Source organism: Frieseomelitta varia, unplaced genomic scaffold, assembly GCF_011392965.1.
Source record: "Frieseomelitta varia isolate USP_RPSP 00005682 unplaced genomic scaffold, Fvar_1.2 scaffold_40, whole genome shotgun sequence".
Taxonomy (NCBI): domain Eukaryota; kingdom Metazoa; phylum Arthropoda; class Insecta; order Hymenoptera; family Apidae; genus Frieseomelitta; species Frieseomelitta varia.
This window is the reverse complement of record NW_025110146.1, coordinates 166,640-188,137: the sequence shown is the minus strand read 5'-3', so window position 1 is coordinate 188,137 and position 21,498 is coordinate 166,640. Positions and strand designations below refer to the sequence as shown.

Genomic DNA, 21,498 nt, shown 5'->3' with positions numbered 1-21,498 from the left:
ATAATCGCCGTGTTCGAAATATCGTTTCTAAATTTCTATTTCGCACGATGGTGATAATCGAGTCACAAGGCGTGACCCGGTTTCACTGTTTCAGAATGGCGAGCGATTTTTAGACGAGTCTCCGAGCGGTTCGGTTCGATCTTGAAAAAATATTCTAGAGCGTGTTTTCTCTCGCTCTTGCTGGCTGCTGCGTGGCTCGAATAGATTTACATGTCTGAAAGGACCATTACTGGGAACGCGGTTCGACATCTATTTTTGCTCGCACGTTGGTCGAAACAATCTTGCCTATTGCTCGATGGTGAACTCGATATATTTCTCGTGGGATCGTCGTGTCTTTTTTCTTTCACCCCTTTGGCCTTGGAAGTTCGATTGATTTAAGAAAATCTGTGCAACATTCCTCCAAGTCACAGCATTTATTCCTCAGGTCACCATTTATTAGAACATCTTAGTTGATCAACTAAGGTCAACTGAATTGCCGATTGGATTCTTTTGTATGATTGAAATTATTCAGTTCAAGTTTACATGTAGAGTAAAAAGAAGAATTGGCGAATGAATTCCAATTGTATAAAACATTTGTTTCAGATAAATGGAGTTGATTATTTGATACTTCTGATTCAAATTAAACGACAGAAGAGAGAGAGAGAGAGAGAGAGAGAGAGAGAGAGAGAGAGAGGTTCCCAACCTCGTCTTTACTCTGAAATCGAGTCTCGATACTGTTGCAACATTCGTTCCACGAACGCCGCAGCCTCAGCTGTCACCCAATTCCCAAACTAATGGCAAAGATTCAAGAAACTTAACCTCCGACTAAATTTCCATGTCGAAAACGTTTCAGAATAATATGTTACCGGGCGTTGAAGGAGCGCGAAGAGAAAAGAAAGGAAAAAAGAACGTAGAGGCAAAAATGGAGGGGTAAAAATAGCCGGCGATCGTGGTACACGTGAAACGAGCTAATAGCTCTTTTTCGTTTCTTCCTTTCAAGGGCGTATTCGACCATTTTCTCTTCCTCTCTCTCTCTTTCTCTCTTCTTCCCTCCCTCTCTTTCTCTGTCTCTTTCTCTCTCTTTCAGCTTTCGCTGTTGCTTCTGTCAGCCGGCCAGAAAGCAGTCTCTCTTGACTGGTGTCTCTCTTCGACGATTCCCTCTCTATCCCCCTTCGTGGCTTCTGTTACTCACTCATTCAGAGAACGGCCAAGCCCGTTCAGAAGGAGCATAATGCCGAGTTCTTATACGAACCAGGTCGTCGTTCTGCCCAAAGGTACGGACTCTTTGCACGAAGATGGAAGCTTAACGCGAGGTATTTCTTTTCCTACCAGCCTCGAGCGTGCTCTGCACAATCGAACTGGCCTCGGTCGACGAATCGTCGTCCCCTTGCACAATTGAATTAATTCTAGGAGTTACAAATTACATACAAGTTACCAATGTCGAATAACAAACGAAGAACGCGTGGAAAATTTTTTCTTAGCTTCTAATGGTTGATAGAGAGAAGTTGTAGAGAGAACAACCTTGTTTGGTTCAGAGAGACATGTCATCTTAAAAATAAATATTATAGACGAAGGTGGGAACTTGAAGTTTTCCAGACGTACGTGATATTTCCTACGATGTTGATCGTGCTCTACGATAACTTCAGGGATTCAGAGAATCGTGCTATAAAATAAATATAAATTCTGCTGTAAAATGATAACCACATGCACGACAACGTGTATATATATATATATATATACTTCCAATGAAACGATAAAGTTATCTCTGTCGGAGTTTTTGGGCAATTCATGGAAATGAAACTTTTGTAGGTTGACGCGATACACACTTATCGTAAATGGAGATGATTATTCGTGTTCTTTCTTCTTGGAAATAAATGGACTCGCGCTCGAATGTTTCAATGGTGATTCGACTTGTTAATTATAAAAGAGGATAAAATAGTAGAAGATGCACCGTGTCATTTTCGTTCGGAAATAATTACGATGCCGATTCTGAGAAATAATTGCGAATTGCATCATTCACTATTCGTACGACGATTAATTTATCTAGGCGCGAGTGCGATGCACGCTCATCGATCGCGAGTAAGTGAATGTGGGCGATTTTCCCCGTGTTTTCTTCTCGTTGAACTTGCGAGGGGGAAAAAAACCTTGGAACGCACGAGGAAGAAGTATAAATGAAGAACTTCTTGTGTTATAAATAGAGATTCGTTTTATCGGAATCGTAACTGCTTTGATTATTTGGTATACTTCTTCGTTTTATGCACATTGTGTAATGTCCCATTCGAAAGCATCAACATCCGCGTTCTAATCATTACTGTTCCACTTTAATCTGTTAACCGGAGTATGACTAATCCCTTGGATGATGACGGTGATGATTTCTTTATTTATTGCTCTTCGATCTTTCGATCTTCTGCTCAAAATAAATCAGATTATATTTAGTTATTTCATTTTTTCTTTTTTTTTTTTTTACATTGCCTTTGTTAACTTTCAATTTCATGGTTGCAGAAATTCTGGGAAAAAGGAAAACAACGAAGATATAAATCAGAACGTCTGTCGATGGTTGCATGTCATATTGTCTCACTTACACGTATTAAAATATCTGGATGGTGGGGGTCTCACGGATCGTACCTGACAGTTTAGTTCGGTAGCTGCTGGCCTGAACGTATGGTCACGTAGCTCTAACGTAGTGGAACGAATCAGCACGGCTCGGTATCGTTCGGATGCCGATGATGAAAGAGGAAGAGATAGGTAAACAGATAGATGGACTGACGGAGAAAGACGGCAAGCACAACGCGTGACAAGAATTACCAGTCGACCGCCTATCTGCATACACGTGTAGCATTCGTATACAGCATATACATGGGGGAAAATAATTATCGTTGAAGACAGAGGGGCCGTTGTTCGATTCATGATTTAATCGGCGCCTCCTTCCCCTCCCCCCGTTATTCGCGAAATCGCTTTTCTTCCTTCGCATTTTCTTCCATGGAAAATCTTGCTCTATTGCACATAACATTTGCACATGCGTCCCTGCGCGATCTTCTAAACTTTCCATCGAATCTTCACATTACAGCGTATTACTGGAGCGGCATCTATAGGAAATAGAATACTTCGAACGATAGCAGCGTGATACACAGGGAGGCAAAAAACGAAAAATAACCTGAATATGTGTCCGATGGATGTGAATGTACAGTTGTGTCAATTGTATATAGATAAACGCGAGTGTTACACACCCGTAGCGTCTTTATCATCTTGAAATTGTAAATACTGCTCGTTCTAGAAAACTTGGTGCTTGGCTGTGCAACTTTTCGATTATTCTGACAATCTTGAATCGCCGACACACGAAGGGAGTCGTCGGTCAAAGCTCGTTCTCGAAATTTTCCACGGCGAATTCAAGATTTACTGCACTGCAGTCTATTAAATTGAATGCGTGCACCATGCACTTGGAGTGCCATTACTGACATGGTCCTGCGTCTGTGACCGACGATCGTCTGGTGATGAAGGAAGGGTGGTTGATGGACTGGCTCTCTCCGGTCCGGACACCGGTGATGGAGGGGAAAAGTGGAAAGAATTAGAAGGGAAAGATGCAGAGAGAGAGAGAGAGAGAGAGAGAGAGTGTGCAACGAGCAAAGCAAGACCTGGGGATAGAGTGCACCGTGAGAGAGGCAAAGGGAGAAAGAGGAGAGAAGAGCAACGTAAAAGGAGAGAACAGAATGGGGAAAGGGGACGAGGAGCGTGCGTGTAGGTACGGCGAGGTTAGAATGTTGCATCGCGTCGCAGCACTGTCGTTGCATTGCGTACCGTTGCGTCACTCTCTTGTGCCAGCGTTTCATTCAACTTGGAGTCCCTCGTACGAAGGTCAAGCGGTCGTAGCTATCGCCAAGCGCGCCGACTCTGTTGCATCTCTCTTTTTTGTCGTCCTCTCTCCCTCTTTCCTCTCCCCTATCGCTGTAATAGTCGATTCATTAATTTGTCTGTCATTCTACCCCGGTCAGGTTGGATTTTCACATTTTCGTAATGGTCCTTCCCGATTTGGACACATACACGCACACAGCACAATGCGTTCGAAACGAGTAATAACTCTCCACATTCTATGAAATTCGTCCTCGCACGTATGTTCATCTTTCTTCCACCTAAAGTTTAATTTCGTCTCGATCAAACCGTTGTGGCTCGTCTACTCTTCTTTCTCTCTCTCTCTCTCTCTCTTTGGTCTCTTTCCAACGTATCTTTGTCCCTTGTGTTCTCCATCTTCATCGATCACTCAGTCATTCGTCTCGTCTCTTCTCCCTCTTCTCTTCTGCCTTGTGCCCTACCTCCTCCCGTCCCGTTTCTTTCGCTGCCCGTTTCTTATTCAGCGATTTTATTTCTTTCTCCCGCGTCGAGCTCTCTTTTATCCGCCCCCCTCCACCTCCTGTCGTGTTTCTCTCTCTCTCTCTCTCTCTCTCTCTCTCTCTGTCGATTCTCCTCCCTCTCGTTGCTCTTTTTCCGCTCTTCTCCCCTTCCGGCACGTCAACTCCAGCAGGTTCACCGTCCATTCATGCCTCCGCCGAGACGCCGTCTCCTCGCGACTCTTTCATCCTACCTTTCTACGATCTTTCGATCTTCTTTCTCTCTCTCTCTTCTGGTCACTGTTCCTTATCGATTTTTATCGTTTTCTCTTCCCTCTGTTTTTATTCTTGGACGTTTCACCGATCTTCGTTTTTGATTTGATTCTTCGATACTGTTAGAATCCTCTCGTGCTCGCGCCAAGATCAGACGTTATAGTACATGAGCAACTAGGATGAAGATAGTGAGAGTATTGTATAATACTGTAACAATATCGCGGTACGAAGTTATTGAGAACAACGTGGATTCATCGGTTACGGAATATACAGTAGACAATGATCTTTAAATCAGGTTCATCTGCTGGTTACACGTAAGGTTATATAGTTACAATGGAGGCTTGTTCCGATAAACCGTTGTCCTAACAAATGTTACATTTGACGGCTGAAATGCTTACGCTCGTAAGAATCTGTATACACATTTGATTGCTTTAACGTAACCCATCCACTGTTAGGTACATAGTCGGACATTGGTGAACTTTAATTTAAAAAATCCAACAATAGCCTATACTTTCTCTGAAATTGTTAGATTATTGGTAACGTTGTTGTATCAAGAATAACATGTTGTGAATGTAGATAAAGTTTTTTTTCAATGATTTCTGAGTCATCTTGTTTGTGACCAATGTTAACAAAAAAAAAAAAAAATAAAATAGAAACGGAGCAACGATGCTCCATTTCTGTTAATGGACCAGATTAAAAAGAAAGTCTGTGCTTTCTTCTGTTTCAGCGCGATGCTAGAAGCGTGGGCAGCTATCTGGGAGGCGGCAGCATTAGCGACGGTGGCGGCATGTTGACGGTTATGGCGAAGTTGATGAAACAAGAGCTAGCCTCTGACGCCGAGGAAGAGGGCCTGGTGCCTGCCCTCTCTGGCAGATTTACCTCGATGCGAAAAGTACCCTCTCTCTCCGACCTGTCCGATCCGGAGAGCTCCTTAGGTGAGTTTTTCTTTTCTTTTCCACGCTCGCTCGAAACGCTTACGGTAAACTGGAAATCACCTGGCCCGTTGGAAAAATCGTCGAGCCTCGACGAGGATTCTTGCTTGTTAAGGTCCCGTCTTTCCGGATTAATTTGAATCTTTAATCTGAAACTTTTAAAGTCAGTGTCCGACAGATCTCTAGTTTTTAATCTTTTCACTCCATGATGCAGATTTTTGTGGAGAATGTTAATTACAAATTTTACTTTAGTATTTACTTTTGACTTAAAGGTTGATTAATCCTGCGCAAGGTTGCGAAGGTTGTCTCTGAATATTAAATAATTTATTAAAACCGTCCTTTATAACATAGAACTATATTTATAGATAGTACTATTACGAAAAGAATAATTATTAATATAATGAATAATTTTTAAATGACCGTCTTTTGTTTTAATAGAACATGTTTTTCATTACAATAGTTGTAGAACTTTGATGTACTTACCATAGATCGGTAATACTTCAAAAGTATTCTTGATATTTAGTAGCAGTTTCTTTGCAGTTTGCGTAGGTAGATGAATAATAAAGTCTATATAGTTTCCCTTTGTGAAGGGATACTTAATCGAGGATCCCTTTTCGAACCACGAGGCTTACGAACGTTTGCAAGTATCGCGGAGATCTTTCTGCTAATAATAGGGGATCTATAAGAAGCGTAGGCTGTGAGTTAATCAGGGGGTTAATCGTATATTTCAACCGGCTTGCGCTTTATTTGATTCCAATACATATCACACTGATTCCATTAACAAGGCCTGTGATTTCCAGTTCCATTTCTCGTCTTAACCCTCTCGCTGAACCCTCTTGTTCAACAAATTTTTTTCAAGCGTCTCTCAACTTCGCTTTACGTTTACACCTTCAAGTACGAATACGTCAAATGGAATATTAAATTGAAATAAATTGGCATACTTTGATATGTCCAACAAAAGTGGAGTCATTCAGAAGTCACGCCGATCAATTCCACAAATCGAAAAGCAGAGAAACAGCTGCTGCTGTTATAAATAATATATTTTGCGAAAATCTTGCGTCATTCTACTCAGATGACACGAACTTTATTTGATTTCATCCGTTCCAATTCACAGGAGGAAAATGATAGAAATTAATTCGCGTTGATGCCAATTACCACGAAAATAAGTTGTTTTTTTCGCTTGTAGAGTCGTACATTCATACGTACCGAAATGAAAAAAAATTGTCAAAAAACGTAGAATTGACCGGCTCGACTTCTGAGACTGTCAATTATTAGCGAAACGGTTGACAAGTGTGTAATATTTCTTACTAACGTAAGACAAGAGTTACACATGTGTAATGTTTCTTACTAATGTAAGAAAGGAGTTGATTATGCACGTTTATATGTACCGTGGAGTGATCGAACGATCGCGATACTAATACCATGTAACTATGCAATTTGTCCCGTGGTATCGGGTGTTTGGCGTGAGAAAATGACACGCTCGCGCGTGTGTTTACCCGGTCGGTCTAGTAATCGTCCAGGCAAATGTTTCAATTAGCCAGTGTACGCGGCCATTGTAGTTTTAACGCGCCACAAGATACCTATTGTGAGCCGTGGGGGAGAGAACGTTTCGTGGCTCCCTTGTGTGACGTTAATTCACCGCGCGTTTCAGTAGCACGAGGGGGAACGTTGAATTTCCCGCAGTCTCGCGCAGGCATATTCATCGGGCATCTTTACAGTTAATGCACGCGGTTATATGTGCCACGAACGCGTAACAGGTTTCCGCACCCGAGCACACCTACCAACGCAACCGTAATCGCAATCACGAGGAAATTCATTTCAATTTCTTCCTCTCTCTCTCTCTCTCCCTCTGCACATGATTACTTCCTCCTGGCTTTGTTAGCTTTTTGGATTTTGATAATTTTTAGATTCTTTTTTTTTTTTTTTTTTCTTTCTTTCCAACGAATTGAAATCATCCTTCTGATTGATTGCGAAGCACGAATTTTGGCGGTGTTCTCGAAAGAACGACGTTTCTTTTTTTCAATTCGTCCCTCTCGAGTATCAGAGGCGGCCGATCGAAATCGCGCAGAGTCAACGGAATATCCCTGGCTCGGCTCGCGCTCGCGTTCTTACGGGAGGATGTAAAAATTGCTTGGAATTTTGTTTACTACCCAGAGAGAGGGCCGAAGATGGAAGGGTTCATGTAGGTCGAAGGAATTCTGAAATCAGCTATATTCCAGGACTGTGTGTCTCTGTTGAAACACGATCGATCCAACCGGCGGCCGGTTGTAGTGGTGTCCTGTTAACTGTTGGATTGTGACACTAAAAGGTGCACTTACATCGAGTGATGCTTGCATAATATGAGCGTTAGCTGCATAAGCACTTACTCGTGTATAACTTGTCCGATTAGATCGCGCAGACCGGCTCGCACGACGATGTTGCGTGTTGTGCTATTTTAAAATTTAAAACGTGGCGAGGAAAAAACAACAGGACGACCCGATCATCTACAGAGAGAAAGAGAGAGAGAGAGAGAGAAGGGATGGAAAAATATGTGTTTCGCGATAATATTATTTTTTCCACGAAAGAATGAAAAAAAAGAAAAAAAGGATCGAAGTTACTCCGAAAAAAGATGACGTTGCTCGAAACAAAGTACGCTCGTAAAGAAAATTCTTGGAAGTGGCTTTCGAGTATTAAAACATGCGGTATCTGTATTCCAAAGGTACAGGACAATTGATCAAGAGTGCATATAATACCGTCTAAAAATATCGCCAGCCGATTTGCATACAATTTGCTCGACGCTCGAGGCTCCAGCAAACGAATTCCACGAACGACAGGTTCGTCTTTATACGATGATCCATAGAGGCGGGAAATATCAAAATATTGTTAATTAGAGTGCAGCTGCAATCTATTTAAGTATATATACGGAATATAGTAACACCAAAGCTGCTCGGAGATGTGAGAAACTACGGCATTAAAAAGAAATCAAACTGTTGTTTCTGTGTTTTATGAAAAGTCGTTCAAGCCTCGAAAAATGATATTTATCAAATTTCCACGAAAAACGTTGAACTCTGATCATCCTGCGTGATCAACTCTCACTTGCGTTCAGATGTTATCAACGATAACAATTATCGTACGCACGTATGGCGTATTCAATAATGTGGAAACGTATCGAGTATATAATAACGCAATAAACGCGAGATATTGATTCACGCCATTTGCCAGCAGTTGGAAAATAAAAGGCGTCGATTCACGTTTCTCGTGAATAATGTGTTAAATATTAAACAACGAAGTCTGTCCATCTGTTATCTGTCCGGCTGTTGTTATCCGTCGTTTCGATCGGATGTCCAGAGTCGAGGCGCGAGCAAAGAGCACCGTTGTTGTTGGCGAGCGTGTGTGCTCTCTTGCAAAATTCCATTCTGCCACGATGGCCACACCGTTCCCAATATTTCGATATTATACAATCCGTACTGTTTTAATGCAGCGTCGTCTGCGTCTAAAGGAAGAAGACTCGACTCGTCCTTGACAGTGAACAGTTCTTCGACGGTGCAATTGCGTCAATGCAGCCAGCAAAGTGGTTAATATGCGCGGTGTACACATTCCCTTCCCTTAGAGGAACCGACCGAAATATCGATTAAAAACCTGTCAGCCGAAAGAGGAAAAAACGTTCATCATCTATTTCATATTGGATGTATTTCGTGTCAGATTGACCCGAATGTTCGTTTCGCACGATCTCGGGGTATCTCGAGTTATCAGTTTTAAAATTCAAAAGTTGTTGCAATTTCTTCGTTTGTAAGTTTCACGGCATTGAATTGACACGTGATGCGCGATAAGTTTCTTCTCACCTTATCTGATATACAGGATGGGCCAAAAGTTTCTTCTCACCTGTTTTTTTTTTTTTTTTTCAATAAAACATCGAGATATAAGAAAAAACTAATTTCGTTAATTTTAAATTAAATTTAAATTGAAACATGATTTTTTTTTTCATTACGTTTTGAAAATTGTTTTTCTCAAACGTTGGAATGAAAAAAGAAATAAAAGAATTACGAATTTGTTTTAGTAGAGACTTCCTATATAGTTACAGTAACGATTGGGCAAAATTTAATGGATAATATTCGTGTATCGGAGTCAAATCAATTAAGAAAATAATACACATACATCGATACACGAAAATTCCATGAAATTCAACTGGTAATGGCAAGTACACGATTTTACTCCCTCAGAGTAAAAAAACAAGATGTGATCGTCGCGATTGTCGTTTCGGTCGTGTTGTTGTTGCTTGGACAAAAAAAAAAAAAAATCGGCAGGAGAGTGGAAAGTAAAAGCGGGACACGCGTGGAATCGGCGAGAAATCGGCGAGAACGGACAGAGGCAATCGGGTGGTAGCGGAGCACAGAGTAATTCTTGTTACTCGCGGCTCGGCGAGCACGATCAAAATGTAGCGAGAATTTACGAATTGGATAATCAGCAGCATCCTCATTAAGGCCCCCCCACTGGAACGCCCCCGCCTTCCATTCTCCTTTGCCTGGCGTGTGTGCGTGCGCGTGTACGCACGCACTCTGCTCCGATCTGCTGCTGGATCCACCGTCGTGTCCACCCACTTATCCAACTCCTCTACGGTTGCGCTCGTTACGCACACGATCGCAATTTTTCACTGATTCCACCGGCTTTTCCACCGTTTCTCGCGTGACCCGTGAATCATCCTTGGAAACGTTTTAACACGGTGATTCCGTTCCAGCCGCCGCGCTTTGCTTTCCACCAACGCGATTTTCTTCGACGGAAAGCCACGAAGAATGACTTGTGCACACGATGTGCGGGATTAAAGTCGACGAAAGTAGCAGAAATTCGAGTAACAATAAACTTTCGTTCGTTGTTTGAAGTTTCGAAAATTTCTACGTGGCATTAATCCCTTGTGTTAGTAACTGGTTCGCGGACCATAACGAGCGACCGAACCGTTATACAATAATTCGTCGCTTTTTTCTTCTTTTATCGCTGGACAGATGTTGTTAAGAAGTTAAGTTAAACTCATTTGTTTTCGCCTGGGTTACATTTAGGTGTACTTAAAACTGAGAAAACGTTGCAATTTGGCACAGGAAATTCTCGACGTGCGCGGTACGTCATTCCAGCGCAATAGGTTAAAATGGCTGTTTGCACTTCAACTTTTTTTTTTTTTTGCTAGATATATGCCTACAATAAACGTGTTGTTCGAAATTCAAACAGCGTAGCGACGATCGTTTCAATGAGATGAACGGTGCTAATGAAATTTCAAAATATTTCATGCAATGCACATATGCAAGCGTTGAAATACTTTTGTGAGTCACTCGCGTGTGTATGCTCGCGTATCGATTATAATGAATGACACGGCCGATAAAATTTTTCAAGGCAGAACGGAGTGTATAGAGGCGTTTAATCAACCGTGAACGGTTAACAAACGCGTCGCGGTTCTAGTAATTAGCGGTTTCGTTGCGAGTCGTTCAACCTTCGTCGGCGTGGACGTCACACGTCGACGAAGGAAGCGTTTTCCCTATGGAAAGCTAGGTGGACAAGTCTGTCGAAGCTCCAACATTTGGAATTGCAGGTCAAACTCCTCCTCGCGAAGACTCGAGCGATTCGTTGTTAACATCGGTTTAATAAGTCTTTCTCAATCTCTGCGCGAACTCGACGAAAATCATCGCGTTAGAAGGTATCCCCCATAAACAAGGTTTTCCTAATTTGTGACGAAAAAAAATTCGAGATGGATCCGTGTGAAGTTCGCGGAAGAAATGAAACAGACGAGACGTATTTGATATTCGCGCGCATCGATAAAATAGAAAAATTCTTCTCATAATTTCACCTCAAGCCGAAGGTAAATCTTACGTTTATTCTCAACGTTTGTTCTTGGAGTCGCATCGACGCGAAAAGCAAATTGAAAGCTGCCCGTTAATCGTGTTAATTCGCGAATGTAAACGATTCTTGTGTGTGAGCGATTGCAACTTTACAGCTGGACGTGTAATAAATATGCCAAGTGTCTCCTTCAAAGAGGCAAACGTAGTGTTTAAATAAAAGATCGGTTCCTCGATCGGTTCGCGACGTGAAAAGAAAAAAAAAAAAAAAGAAAAAGAGGAGGGATTATTTTATTCGAGGAGACGAGGAGAGACGTTTACATTTTCCTGGGACGATCGCAGGAGGCCATTGAATAATGCAAGTTTTCTCAAGACTAGTCGTAACAACCGTTCGGCTCGCCATTGTCACCGGATCTTCGTTCTCACCCCGTTGCCACTTGATAGGACGTCTGATGACAGTTGCCGGCCGGAATGTTTTATGCAAATAGCCATTGTCCGCGGCGACATTGACGCGCGTACGCGCGCGTGAAAATTTGTTTCTTTTCCGCGTTTCCTTCTCACCGCGTCCAGCCTTTTACCGGACTGGGAAAGCTTTGTTGCCAGACGCTTCTGTCCGTCTAACAAGAAAATTGCGTGAACGAACCGCACGACCAGCGAGGAAACCTCTCGTTCCTCTAATTATCGCAATCGTGTCGGCTTTCGAATTAATTAATCGTCTCGTCTTGAGCAGCAAACTCTGACCCGGGCGATAATTGCCCTCCCGGCTAATCGCGCTAATCTGGATCTCGCGTTTAGAGATACGAATGATAAAGAGATAAAGATTTGCGAAAGTTACGGTCGAAAGCGTCCTTGAAAATGTTTTTTCTTTTTTCTCGTCGGTTGATCAAGATCGGTCGAAAACGACGAAAGATTGATCGGAAGTGAGATTAGTAATCCACGCTAAGCGGAGACTGGACTGAAAATCGGATGGAGATTTTTCCGCCGAGAACTAGGTAACAGTTCTGAATTTTCGTGCGTTCGTGCGAAATTTCAGGATGCAAAAAAATTATACGGAACGCGTGTAATAATGTAAATGGTGAACGATAGAATTTTTAATAGACAAAACGAGTCTTCGTTTTCTTTGGCTACGTTCATAAAGTTTGATTGGTCTCTGACTTTGTTGCATCAGAGTATTTTTTAATATTGACTAAAGTAAAGAATGGTTGACAACACTAGAATTATCGAATTATCTTTTTCGATCCAAGCTTGCCCTTGTACCTACCAAAAACACATAGCTATAATTTTGATCAAATTAATTCTGACTTTTATCAGACTCAAAATTACAATTTCATCGCACTTCGTGTGCAAATTCATTTCTCATTTCAATTCCACGTTCGGATCGTTCTCTCTCTCTATTCGTTCAAACGAGAAGGAAAATTCGTGGACAGTAACTGTAAGGATCCGACGTGAGATCTCTGATTTCTATCATTTGGCCCTTGGGTCCTTCTTACCCTTGTTTACCTACTTACGAACTTTAACCACGACCAGAGAGTTTTAATGCAGGTTGCATTTACACTGCCTTCGAAGATGCTCCTCAGTTTTCCTCGAGAAAGAGAAAGAGAGAGAGAGAAATATAGAAATTTGTCACGTGTCAAAGAGAAACGAAGCAAGTGTTGCACCACGTGCTATGCAGAATTCGTTCGAAACGAATTCATCGGTCGAAACCAACCGGATGTTTGTCGCATCAGCGTGTGGTATTGATCTTCGTGAGTGCATTTCGATGGATTGCGTGAAGAAAAGCGTTAAAGAAAAAAAAAAAAAGAAAAATGCACTGGCAGCGGAAAGACTTGGCACAAGTCTGTCCTTCGATACCGTAACACACATGACCATGGAGAAAAGTGAGCGTAGTTGGGGCTCTCTTTCTTCGTCAGGTGGCCCTTCGTAGCACACAGGGCACGTAAGACGTCGAGCCATGCTCATCCGGTATACTCGCTACCTGGCTGCGGAATAAATTGTATATACATACATACACACGTACATACATAACGCGCGTAGCCGCGTCACTACAGGTTCGCTTCTTGGAATGACAAATTGAACGCTACGATCGACAGCTCCCTCGCTTTTGAAAATCTTGGAGCAACTTTCAGCGGGTTAATCCTTTCTCGAACCGAGGTGGATGTACAATGGGGAGGAATGTAAGTTCGAAAGGGAGTTGACAATAGCGGCAGAATGCTAATAATCTAGCCAAGTGTCGTATTCTTTCGCTATGTTAGTAGACCGGCGCAATTTCATATTTTCACGAATATAGAATTGAAAGTAATGCAGCCTAAAGCGGAGATTTGTTTCTACCTACTGAATTAACGTTACAACGTTAACAAATAGTTCGCTTTTCAGTATTCTCTCAGCATGTTCTCCGATGACCACGCGCGTCGAGCATTCTTTTGTTCGCAAAATTGCCAATATTTTCTCAGATTTGAGTATATTTAAGTCGAACAAAACAGGCGAAACAAATAATAAATTGTATACTTCTCAGTAATTTCTAATCCGAGTGACGTCATACCGGCGAGTTCAAAAGGAAAGCGACGAATTATTGGCATACGGTTTGGTCACTCGTTATGGTCCGCAATCAGTTGCCAGCGCAAATGGTTAAATGATTTTTTTTTCTTTTTTGGTGTTGCTCTTCTCAAGTGCATCGTTTCTTCCTGAATGATTCGAGGCACGATTATTTGATGAAATAGTACGAGATGGCGAGGAATTTGAATCGGTGTCTGATGAATGATTCGTTCTCCAAGTGGCCTCGATCGTCTTCGTAGTTTGCGGACGTAATCGAGACGAAAAATAAGAATATCCATAATTGATCGATGCGGTGAATAATAGAAACGGCCGAGATGGAGATTTTCCAATATAAATGAAGAAATTTATAATTCGTTTGAAATTAACACCTGAAGTTTTCATTGAATCGCGCGACAGCTTTAAAATCCGAGCTAAATTATTCTGCTGTTCGCAATTACATTCAAAATAGAATCTGCGCTTAGTTTTTAAGAGGATCGTCGTCCGTTTTATTCTTGGATATTTGTTACCCTAGTCGCCAAGCGACTATCACCAGAGTTTTCCATCGCGATAAAATTTTGCAAAAAAAAAAAAATTCGAAATGCCTCGTTAATCAGTACATGTTACACAGGCAAAAAGGTAACAACTGGTTTCGACCGTAGATCTAATCTGGCAGTCCCATCGAAATCTAAAAGAAGATTATCGTCAGACCTAGAATATTTCTACTGTTCACGAAAATTGTTGAAAACAGCCAGTTTTTCTTCGTGAATCTCCGCAGAAGATCGTTTCATTGACTCATTGCGTTGAAGCTTGTAAAAGTTCAGCATTTTGGTGATTTTGCTGGAAGAAAGGGCTTGGAGAATCTTCGTTGTCTCGTAACAGATTCCGGACAACAACGTCGTGAAACTTTACGACGTCCTCCACTTGACAGTCCGTGGGTTGTTTCGATGAAAATTTCGCGATGGCGCGTGTCGTCCGTGTCGCGGATGAACGGCACCGACGAGTCGTTTAAGGAGTGGAAAGGAAAATATTCGTCTGTGTCTCTTGCACGACGTGTGATTGATAAGATTCGTCGGTGTACAGGCAGACGAAGAGAGAGAGAGAGAGAGAGAGAGAGTCTAGTCACGTAGACCAGGTACAGTAGTGTTATTTAAAAGTGGCGGGACTGAAAGATACGAGCGCGCGCGAGCTGAAGTTTACCCAGGCGACGACTTTCGAATGCCAGGGCCCCTTCCACGTTTTCTTCCACCGGCGGTAAAAACACGGCCCTTTTTCTGCGGGTGCAACGTCGTCGTCAGTGGTGCATGTCGACGAATGGACGTCGTTGTTGTATCTCTCTTGGAATTTCCAAGAGAACAGAAAGAAACGAAAACGTCACTCTCTGGATTTTCCCCGAAGATTCGCCATGCACCGCGCGAAGATTTGTTAGGCTGTTTCAGGATGCTTGTGAAGTGGTCTTCGCGTGTTCTTATTTTTTTTTTTCATCTATCTTGGTATCTTGATATTTCCTCTGCACTCGACCGTCCTCTGTAAGAGGAGACGTTATACTTAAATTTAACTGAATTATAAAATTTTTTATGATTGCTAGTAGTAATTATAATGAATATAGACATGATGTTGCATGACATCGACATAAGAGGAATAATAAAATTTCAAAAGAAGAAATTCTCGACATCGAATTTTCTCTTCGATCCTCTTCGATTCACAAATGAAATAGACAAACGAATCTTTCAAGCGAAGAAACTCCGAGAAACTAGCGCCTCGCGATCGTCATTCGTATATTTTTTCCGCTTTGGAAAACGAAGGATCGATTGTCACCAAAGTCAGTTGAAATCTCGTTGAAGAGACTGTCGATAAAAATCAGAGATCGGATCGTTGGAGTATTCGAGACGGAGCAGAATGTGGCAGGGAAAACGTCGAAAGAGGAGGAAAAAAAAAAAAAGAAATAAAGGAAAAAATGCGGTCGAAGCCTGACGAGTGCATGAGAATGTGCGTGATCGTGGGGAAGAGCGATTGGACGAGGGTGCACGCTCGAAAGGATCATGAAAGGGAAACGTGAACTTATGGGACCATGTTGACCGGTCCCACGCTTGTGTCGCTCGCCTTTTTTTTTTTTTTTTCTATATTATCCACCGTTTGCATTCTACTTGCGTCTACCTGTTACTCCTACGTACCAGCTCGTTCGATCCATCGATTATTTTTAATCCTTTCCCACTGTAATTAAACGACGCAGCCGTGAAATTCTTGTAAGTTTCTTCCCTGCATTGTTAGGTAAAGGTAAAACGATTATGATGACAAGGTAAAGTGTGATTGATTGCACGGATAATGTGGATGAAACAGGAGACGTGAAGGGTTCTTTTTGTAAATGAAATTGGCGGTCAAGCAAATGAAATTGTAAAGTTTAGAAAAAAAAGTTAATTCCGCTTGTTTGAATGAAATTCAACATTATTTTTGAAAGAAGTGAGTCGACAGCGAGTAAGACAGTAAAAAATTCTAACTTAACTCTTACTTAATTATCTGACATTAGAACTCCGACGATTAAAGAATAAAATTTCCATCGGAGACACTGAAGTCCAAAAAAATATTTAGCGAGACTTTATAATACGATGGACTTTTATTTGTATATCTTACGAATAACGATTTAAGTCTTTAAAAATGCTGCTTTACGTCTATAAAATATGTAACAAAAATTATAAATTGATTTTGATCACTTTAGTTATAGTTATAGATAGTTCCAGTGTCAATTTTGAAATGATTTTGTGACCTCTCTGAAGACTATAAAACACAAAGTGAGATGAAATCCGCCGACTTAGGTTTCAATGAATTTCTAGCATAAATCCCTAGAGGCACGTATCTGTCTTAACGCCCTAACGATATTTGTTCGACGATCGGTTAAAAAAAGAAATCACCATAGCGATTCGAGTCTCCCACGTTGACGCGTTACAATCTTTCTTCCTTTTATCCTCTTTTCTCTTCCTTTCCGTTCACTCTCATCTCGAGCGTTACAACCTCTACGTGTTACAACGTCTCCTGGGTTGCTTTTAAAAAAAGAAACGTTCGTTTATCATCGAAGGGAATCGATCGTCGGCGTGGGCCGTTTCTCCGGTCGTGTGTGCAAAGAACACTGCGGCGGAGAAGAAGCATTGCGCGAAATGCGTAACCGCAGCTGTGCGTGCGGTCGAACAGTCTCTCTCTCTCTCTCTCTCTCTCTCTCTCTCTCTCTCTCTCTCCCCCCCCTCTGTCTCCCCTTTCTCTCCTTCTTTCTGTCTCCGTGGACTGCTTCAACTTCTTCGTCCCTGTCTCTCGTTCGGCCCGGTTTGCTTACCTACCGGCGACCAGACGCAGATACAGTTCTCACGTCCTCGATCCCCGAGGACGACGATTTACAGTTTCAAACAAACCCTCTTTCTCTCTCTCTCTCTCTCTCTCTCTCTCTCTCTCCCTCCTTTTTCTTTTCGTCGCCGTTCTTTCCCTCGTTCACCGGCCTCGCGTTTGCCAGTGAACACAGATGCTGCGCTCGTGAGAGAGGAGAGAATTTCAAGATTTCCAAATTGCCCTCCGCTCTCTTACAACGCTCCTTGAGGACCGTGAAGAACCAGACCTTCTTCAGAAGCTTCTGCACGGGGTATTGTTCGCCGAGTCTTGTGTATACATATTTCTCTTGTCGGACGACGAGACTAATAGGAGTGGAATGACGTAGTTAATCACACTTATTATAATGGATTGTGCGAGGAAAATTTGCGGAGGCGGTGTTGTGTCTATTCATTGATACCTGGTTCTTTGGTAACGGGCACGTATTAATTAATAAATTCACATAGTTTAGTTGAGATCCGCGATAGGAATTTAGCAATGTGATGTTTGCTATTTGCGAAGCCGGAGCAGGTTGATTGTTTCTGAATTCTTCATAGAATCTGTATATGTATTCTTTAGACAGGAAAGACAAAAAAATCGAAACGAATTTAGATCGCGTTAATGCAATTAGCGAAGAGTTTCGATACTCGTTCATTGATATTTGTACCTTTCAAAGATGGAGAACGTTGATGTATATATATAAATTCATTGTACATTGGAAGAAGAGAATAATAGAATCGAAGCGATTAGATTATTATCCTGGGTTTGTGAACGTGTCGTTGATAAGTGTCTCTTTTATAGCAGGGGAATAGATCGATTATTTTTAGTAAATTCAGCTTCGATCGGCTAAATATTTCATCGATTCTGGAAAGGACAATAGAGACGTGGAAAGTAATGGGTTTTTATTTTAGATTACGTTAATGCAATTGGCAAAGAGTTTCGGTACATCTTCATTGATACTTGTGTTTCTCAATGGTGGAGGACGCCGATTATTTTCGTTAAGTTCAGCGACGAATTTATCTTGCACCGCGGGTAACTGTCGCGTATCGATCTCTGGAATTAGTTATCGCTGACTGGCAGCTTGTTATTTCAATGATTTATACCGCTGTTCATTCTTCGAACCAAGAATACGATGCATCGATCCCCTATTTTTAGACCAGCGAGTATAAATTCTTCAAGTGTCGTTCTCTGCTTTCCCGCCACCGGGGGATCTCTTTCTCTCCGATTTGTGCTCCGTCTAAATTCATCCCCAATACTTGTTACCGTTATTCGTTTCCTCGCGTATTTTTACGCGGCCCGTTATAACTGGCGCGATTCTCCGCCTAAAAATGAATTATAATAAGTTCGAACATATACGTGTCAATGTTATATTCATCGATTTACGTGTACTCGGTGTCGTTTCGCGTTTTACGAGTTTGTTAAATTTCTCCAAATTGTATACAACAAAATTCGCTGGTCTCTGGTGAAAATTATCGACTATGAAAAAATAGCCGATCGCTACAGTCTCAATATGGGTCAGATCGTAAATAATTCGTGAAAATAAGAAAGAAAAAAGAAATTGTTATCGTTTGGCGTTATGTAATTGCAAATGTATTTTCATCGATTTGCAGAGTAATCAATTTCATTGCTGATAAATGGTAAATAGCTTTGATAAAGGCACACCACACACACACACACACACACACACGCGCGCGCGCGCGCGGTGGGAGTCGTGTTCGATTATACCGGTTCGCGATCGGTGTGTTTCTGTTCGCCTTAAATAGACGTTGCCGGGGGCATTGGTCGGAGGCGTTCGATAGAAACGAACCTTTCTCTCTCTCTTTCTCTCTCTTTCTCTCTCTCTCTGCTCGACACCTTATTGAGCGGGATTTAAAGATAGTTTAGTCTCGTAAAAAATGCATACGCGCTTGTCGCTGCGCCGATCTGTGTTGCGAATGATTTTGCAGCGTGCGGCCGAGGCCACCGGATCGAAACCGGAAAGTGGCTACCTCTACCGGTTCTGTTTATCCTGCACTGTGCAGAGAGACTTCGAGGCCTTCTACATAGGCGGCGTGGCCGTCGTCCACGTAACCCACGATAGGTAAAACAGGAATCTTCCTGGACTCGGACGGAACCTGAAGAATCCTCGAGGTCGCGTTACTTTAGCAAGTTTCGCCAATATTTACGATTCGTTTCTTCGTATAATTAAACAGAAGTTTGCTAGAACTCGCGCTGGCTGCAGAAAAAACATTTCTATTATCTGTGTTCCATTTAATTTACAAAACTCCAAATTACATTAAGCTGTCGTTCTCCTGAGATTTCGCCTTTTCAAATTTAGCCCAGATCTTAACGGAATTAAAATTTTCAATGTAATCCTCATTTAATGCCCGGAAATCCGAGTTCCTTCAAGTTTCATTATCTGAATTATCTGAGAGTCTGCCCAATTGAAATTTCGGAACCAAGTTTCCTGCGACGCATTAAGAATATTCCAATAGTCGTCTTTATTTCGATCTTTAATCTTCGAAAACCAAGTTGGAAAGTTTCAAAAATCTCGCGGAGTGAAATCTTGGTTTTCGAGCTCGGTTCAAGTTTCGATACGATCGGAATCTCAATTTCAGGTGAGTGCAGAGTGTTTCCCAAGATGCCTGAAGGCAAACCGATCTTTAATTTCCAATTCGAAAGTTCCAAAAATGCTCTCTCCCGGAGCGAAATCTTAGTCTTCAAACTTGATATCGATATATAATCAAAATCTTAACTTCGGGATATGTTCAGAGTCGTTCGAGATAACCAAGAGCGTGTTACGTGTACACGAAACAAGAGGGAAAGAGATATCGTACGGCGAGCTGCTGTTGGAGGGGAGAGTTGGTCGATAAGGAACAGATAGGAAGGTACACACGCGAAGGGAATAAAGGAGGAAGGAGAGAAACAGGTAGCAACAGGTTGTGACGTCACGAGGCGCCACGCGACTCGGCTTCATTCACCAAGAGGCAACCAGAGAGAGCCAGGCCGCAGAGGGTGGACCAGGAACTAATAAAGGAAGCGGCCTCTCGTTCTCTCGTGTTTTCTCACGTGATTCGACAAGCCGGTTTATCTCCGTGGACGGCCACGAAACCCGGTCCCGCAATTAGTAGTCCGTAACGGTTTAATTCGCCCTGATATATCGAGCCTTGATTTCTGATTTTGCTGACTGATAACTCGGCTGCGTTAATGCGTCCTGCCATCATGTCACGGATACGGTTAAAAATACTTTTCCCGAGCACAAGTCGAAATATATTGCAGTCCGACCGATTTTCTGCGTTTGTTCTTTGGATTTCTGTTGAATGTCACGATTTTTCTATTTTCTGTAGAGTTGTTTTCTTTTCTTTTGTCAAATACTGTTCTAGGATCTGAAAGATGTTTTATGAATCGCGAATTCTTTCGAGTTTTTGGTTTGAGCGCCGTGAAAGTAAATTCCCTGTTAAAAATAAAATTTTCATACGATTGGTTTACCAAATCTGGTGATCGAGTACTTGCACAGAAACGAGTCACCGAGATTTTGTCGTTCGTCTTCCTTTCAGATCTTTATCCCCGTCCGGAAGATATCAAATATTTTATACACACTTCTTGCGACAGTAGACACATTTATAACAGCCATACAACTATACATTTATACAACTAGACAAACAGAACATCTCGATGCACTGAATGTTTCTGCACGTTTCAAATCTCCTACGAACGGAAATCCGCGATCCATCGAGGATAAACGACGTAAAAATTTTTATAGAACGATAAAAAGATTATACGCCCGGGATTATGAAGCTGGGTGATTCAGTTTGCGACCGACGAATGTAAAAACGCACGTTTGCGTACAGAGAATTAATTAACAGGAAATTGTGTATCGCCGATAGTAGGAGTAGACTAGTTTCTTTCAATTCGCTAGTGGGATTGGGGCAGCCGTGGTAAAAAGCACGCAATTTCTCAGAAAATTTCAATACGCTGCCGCTCTGTCAGACCGAATCGCCCGGAATTACTTTGCCCCCACCGTGTGGTCGCCTCTTTTTACAATTGCAAAGCGCAATTACCGCGAAACCTGCTCCGTTTCTTGTGCAACCGTTCCAACCGTCCCGACGCATCGCCGTTTAATATATAAGTTGCGTCAGCGACTTTATAGTAGTCGACACAGCGAAACACCTAAATCAAAGCCGTTATACGCATAGGAGTTCGATCGATGGACTCGCGTCCATTGCGCGACGACAGAAAGTGCTGTTAGAGTTCTCGGATTGCTGAGAATTCGCGACAGATTATACTAATTCCGATTAATTTAATAATCGTTTTAAAGTAATTTTAAATTGGAAT

General features: G+C 42.0%; 1 protein-coding gene across 1 annotated transcript in view; it reads left to right on the top strand.

Moving 5' to 3' along the window:
* LOC122531429 overlaps positions 1-20,194 on the top strand; it is a 30,715-nt gene extending 10,521 nt beyond the window's left edge. The window contains exons 3-5 of the mRNA XM_043659351.1: positions 5,302-5,509; positions 11,328-11,338; positions 20,075-20,194. Of these exons, the coding sequence (XP_043515286.1) occupies positions 5,302-5,509; positions 11,328-11,338; positions 20,075-20,194 (339 nt within the window). The remainder of the gene's footprint in view (positions 1-5,301; positions 5,510-11,327; positions 11,339-20,074) is intronic.
* The last annotated feature ends 1,304 nt before the right edge of the window (positions 20,195-21,498 follow it).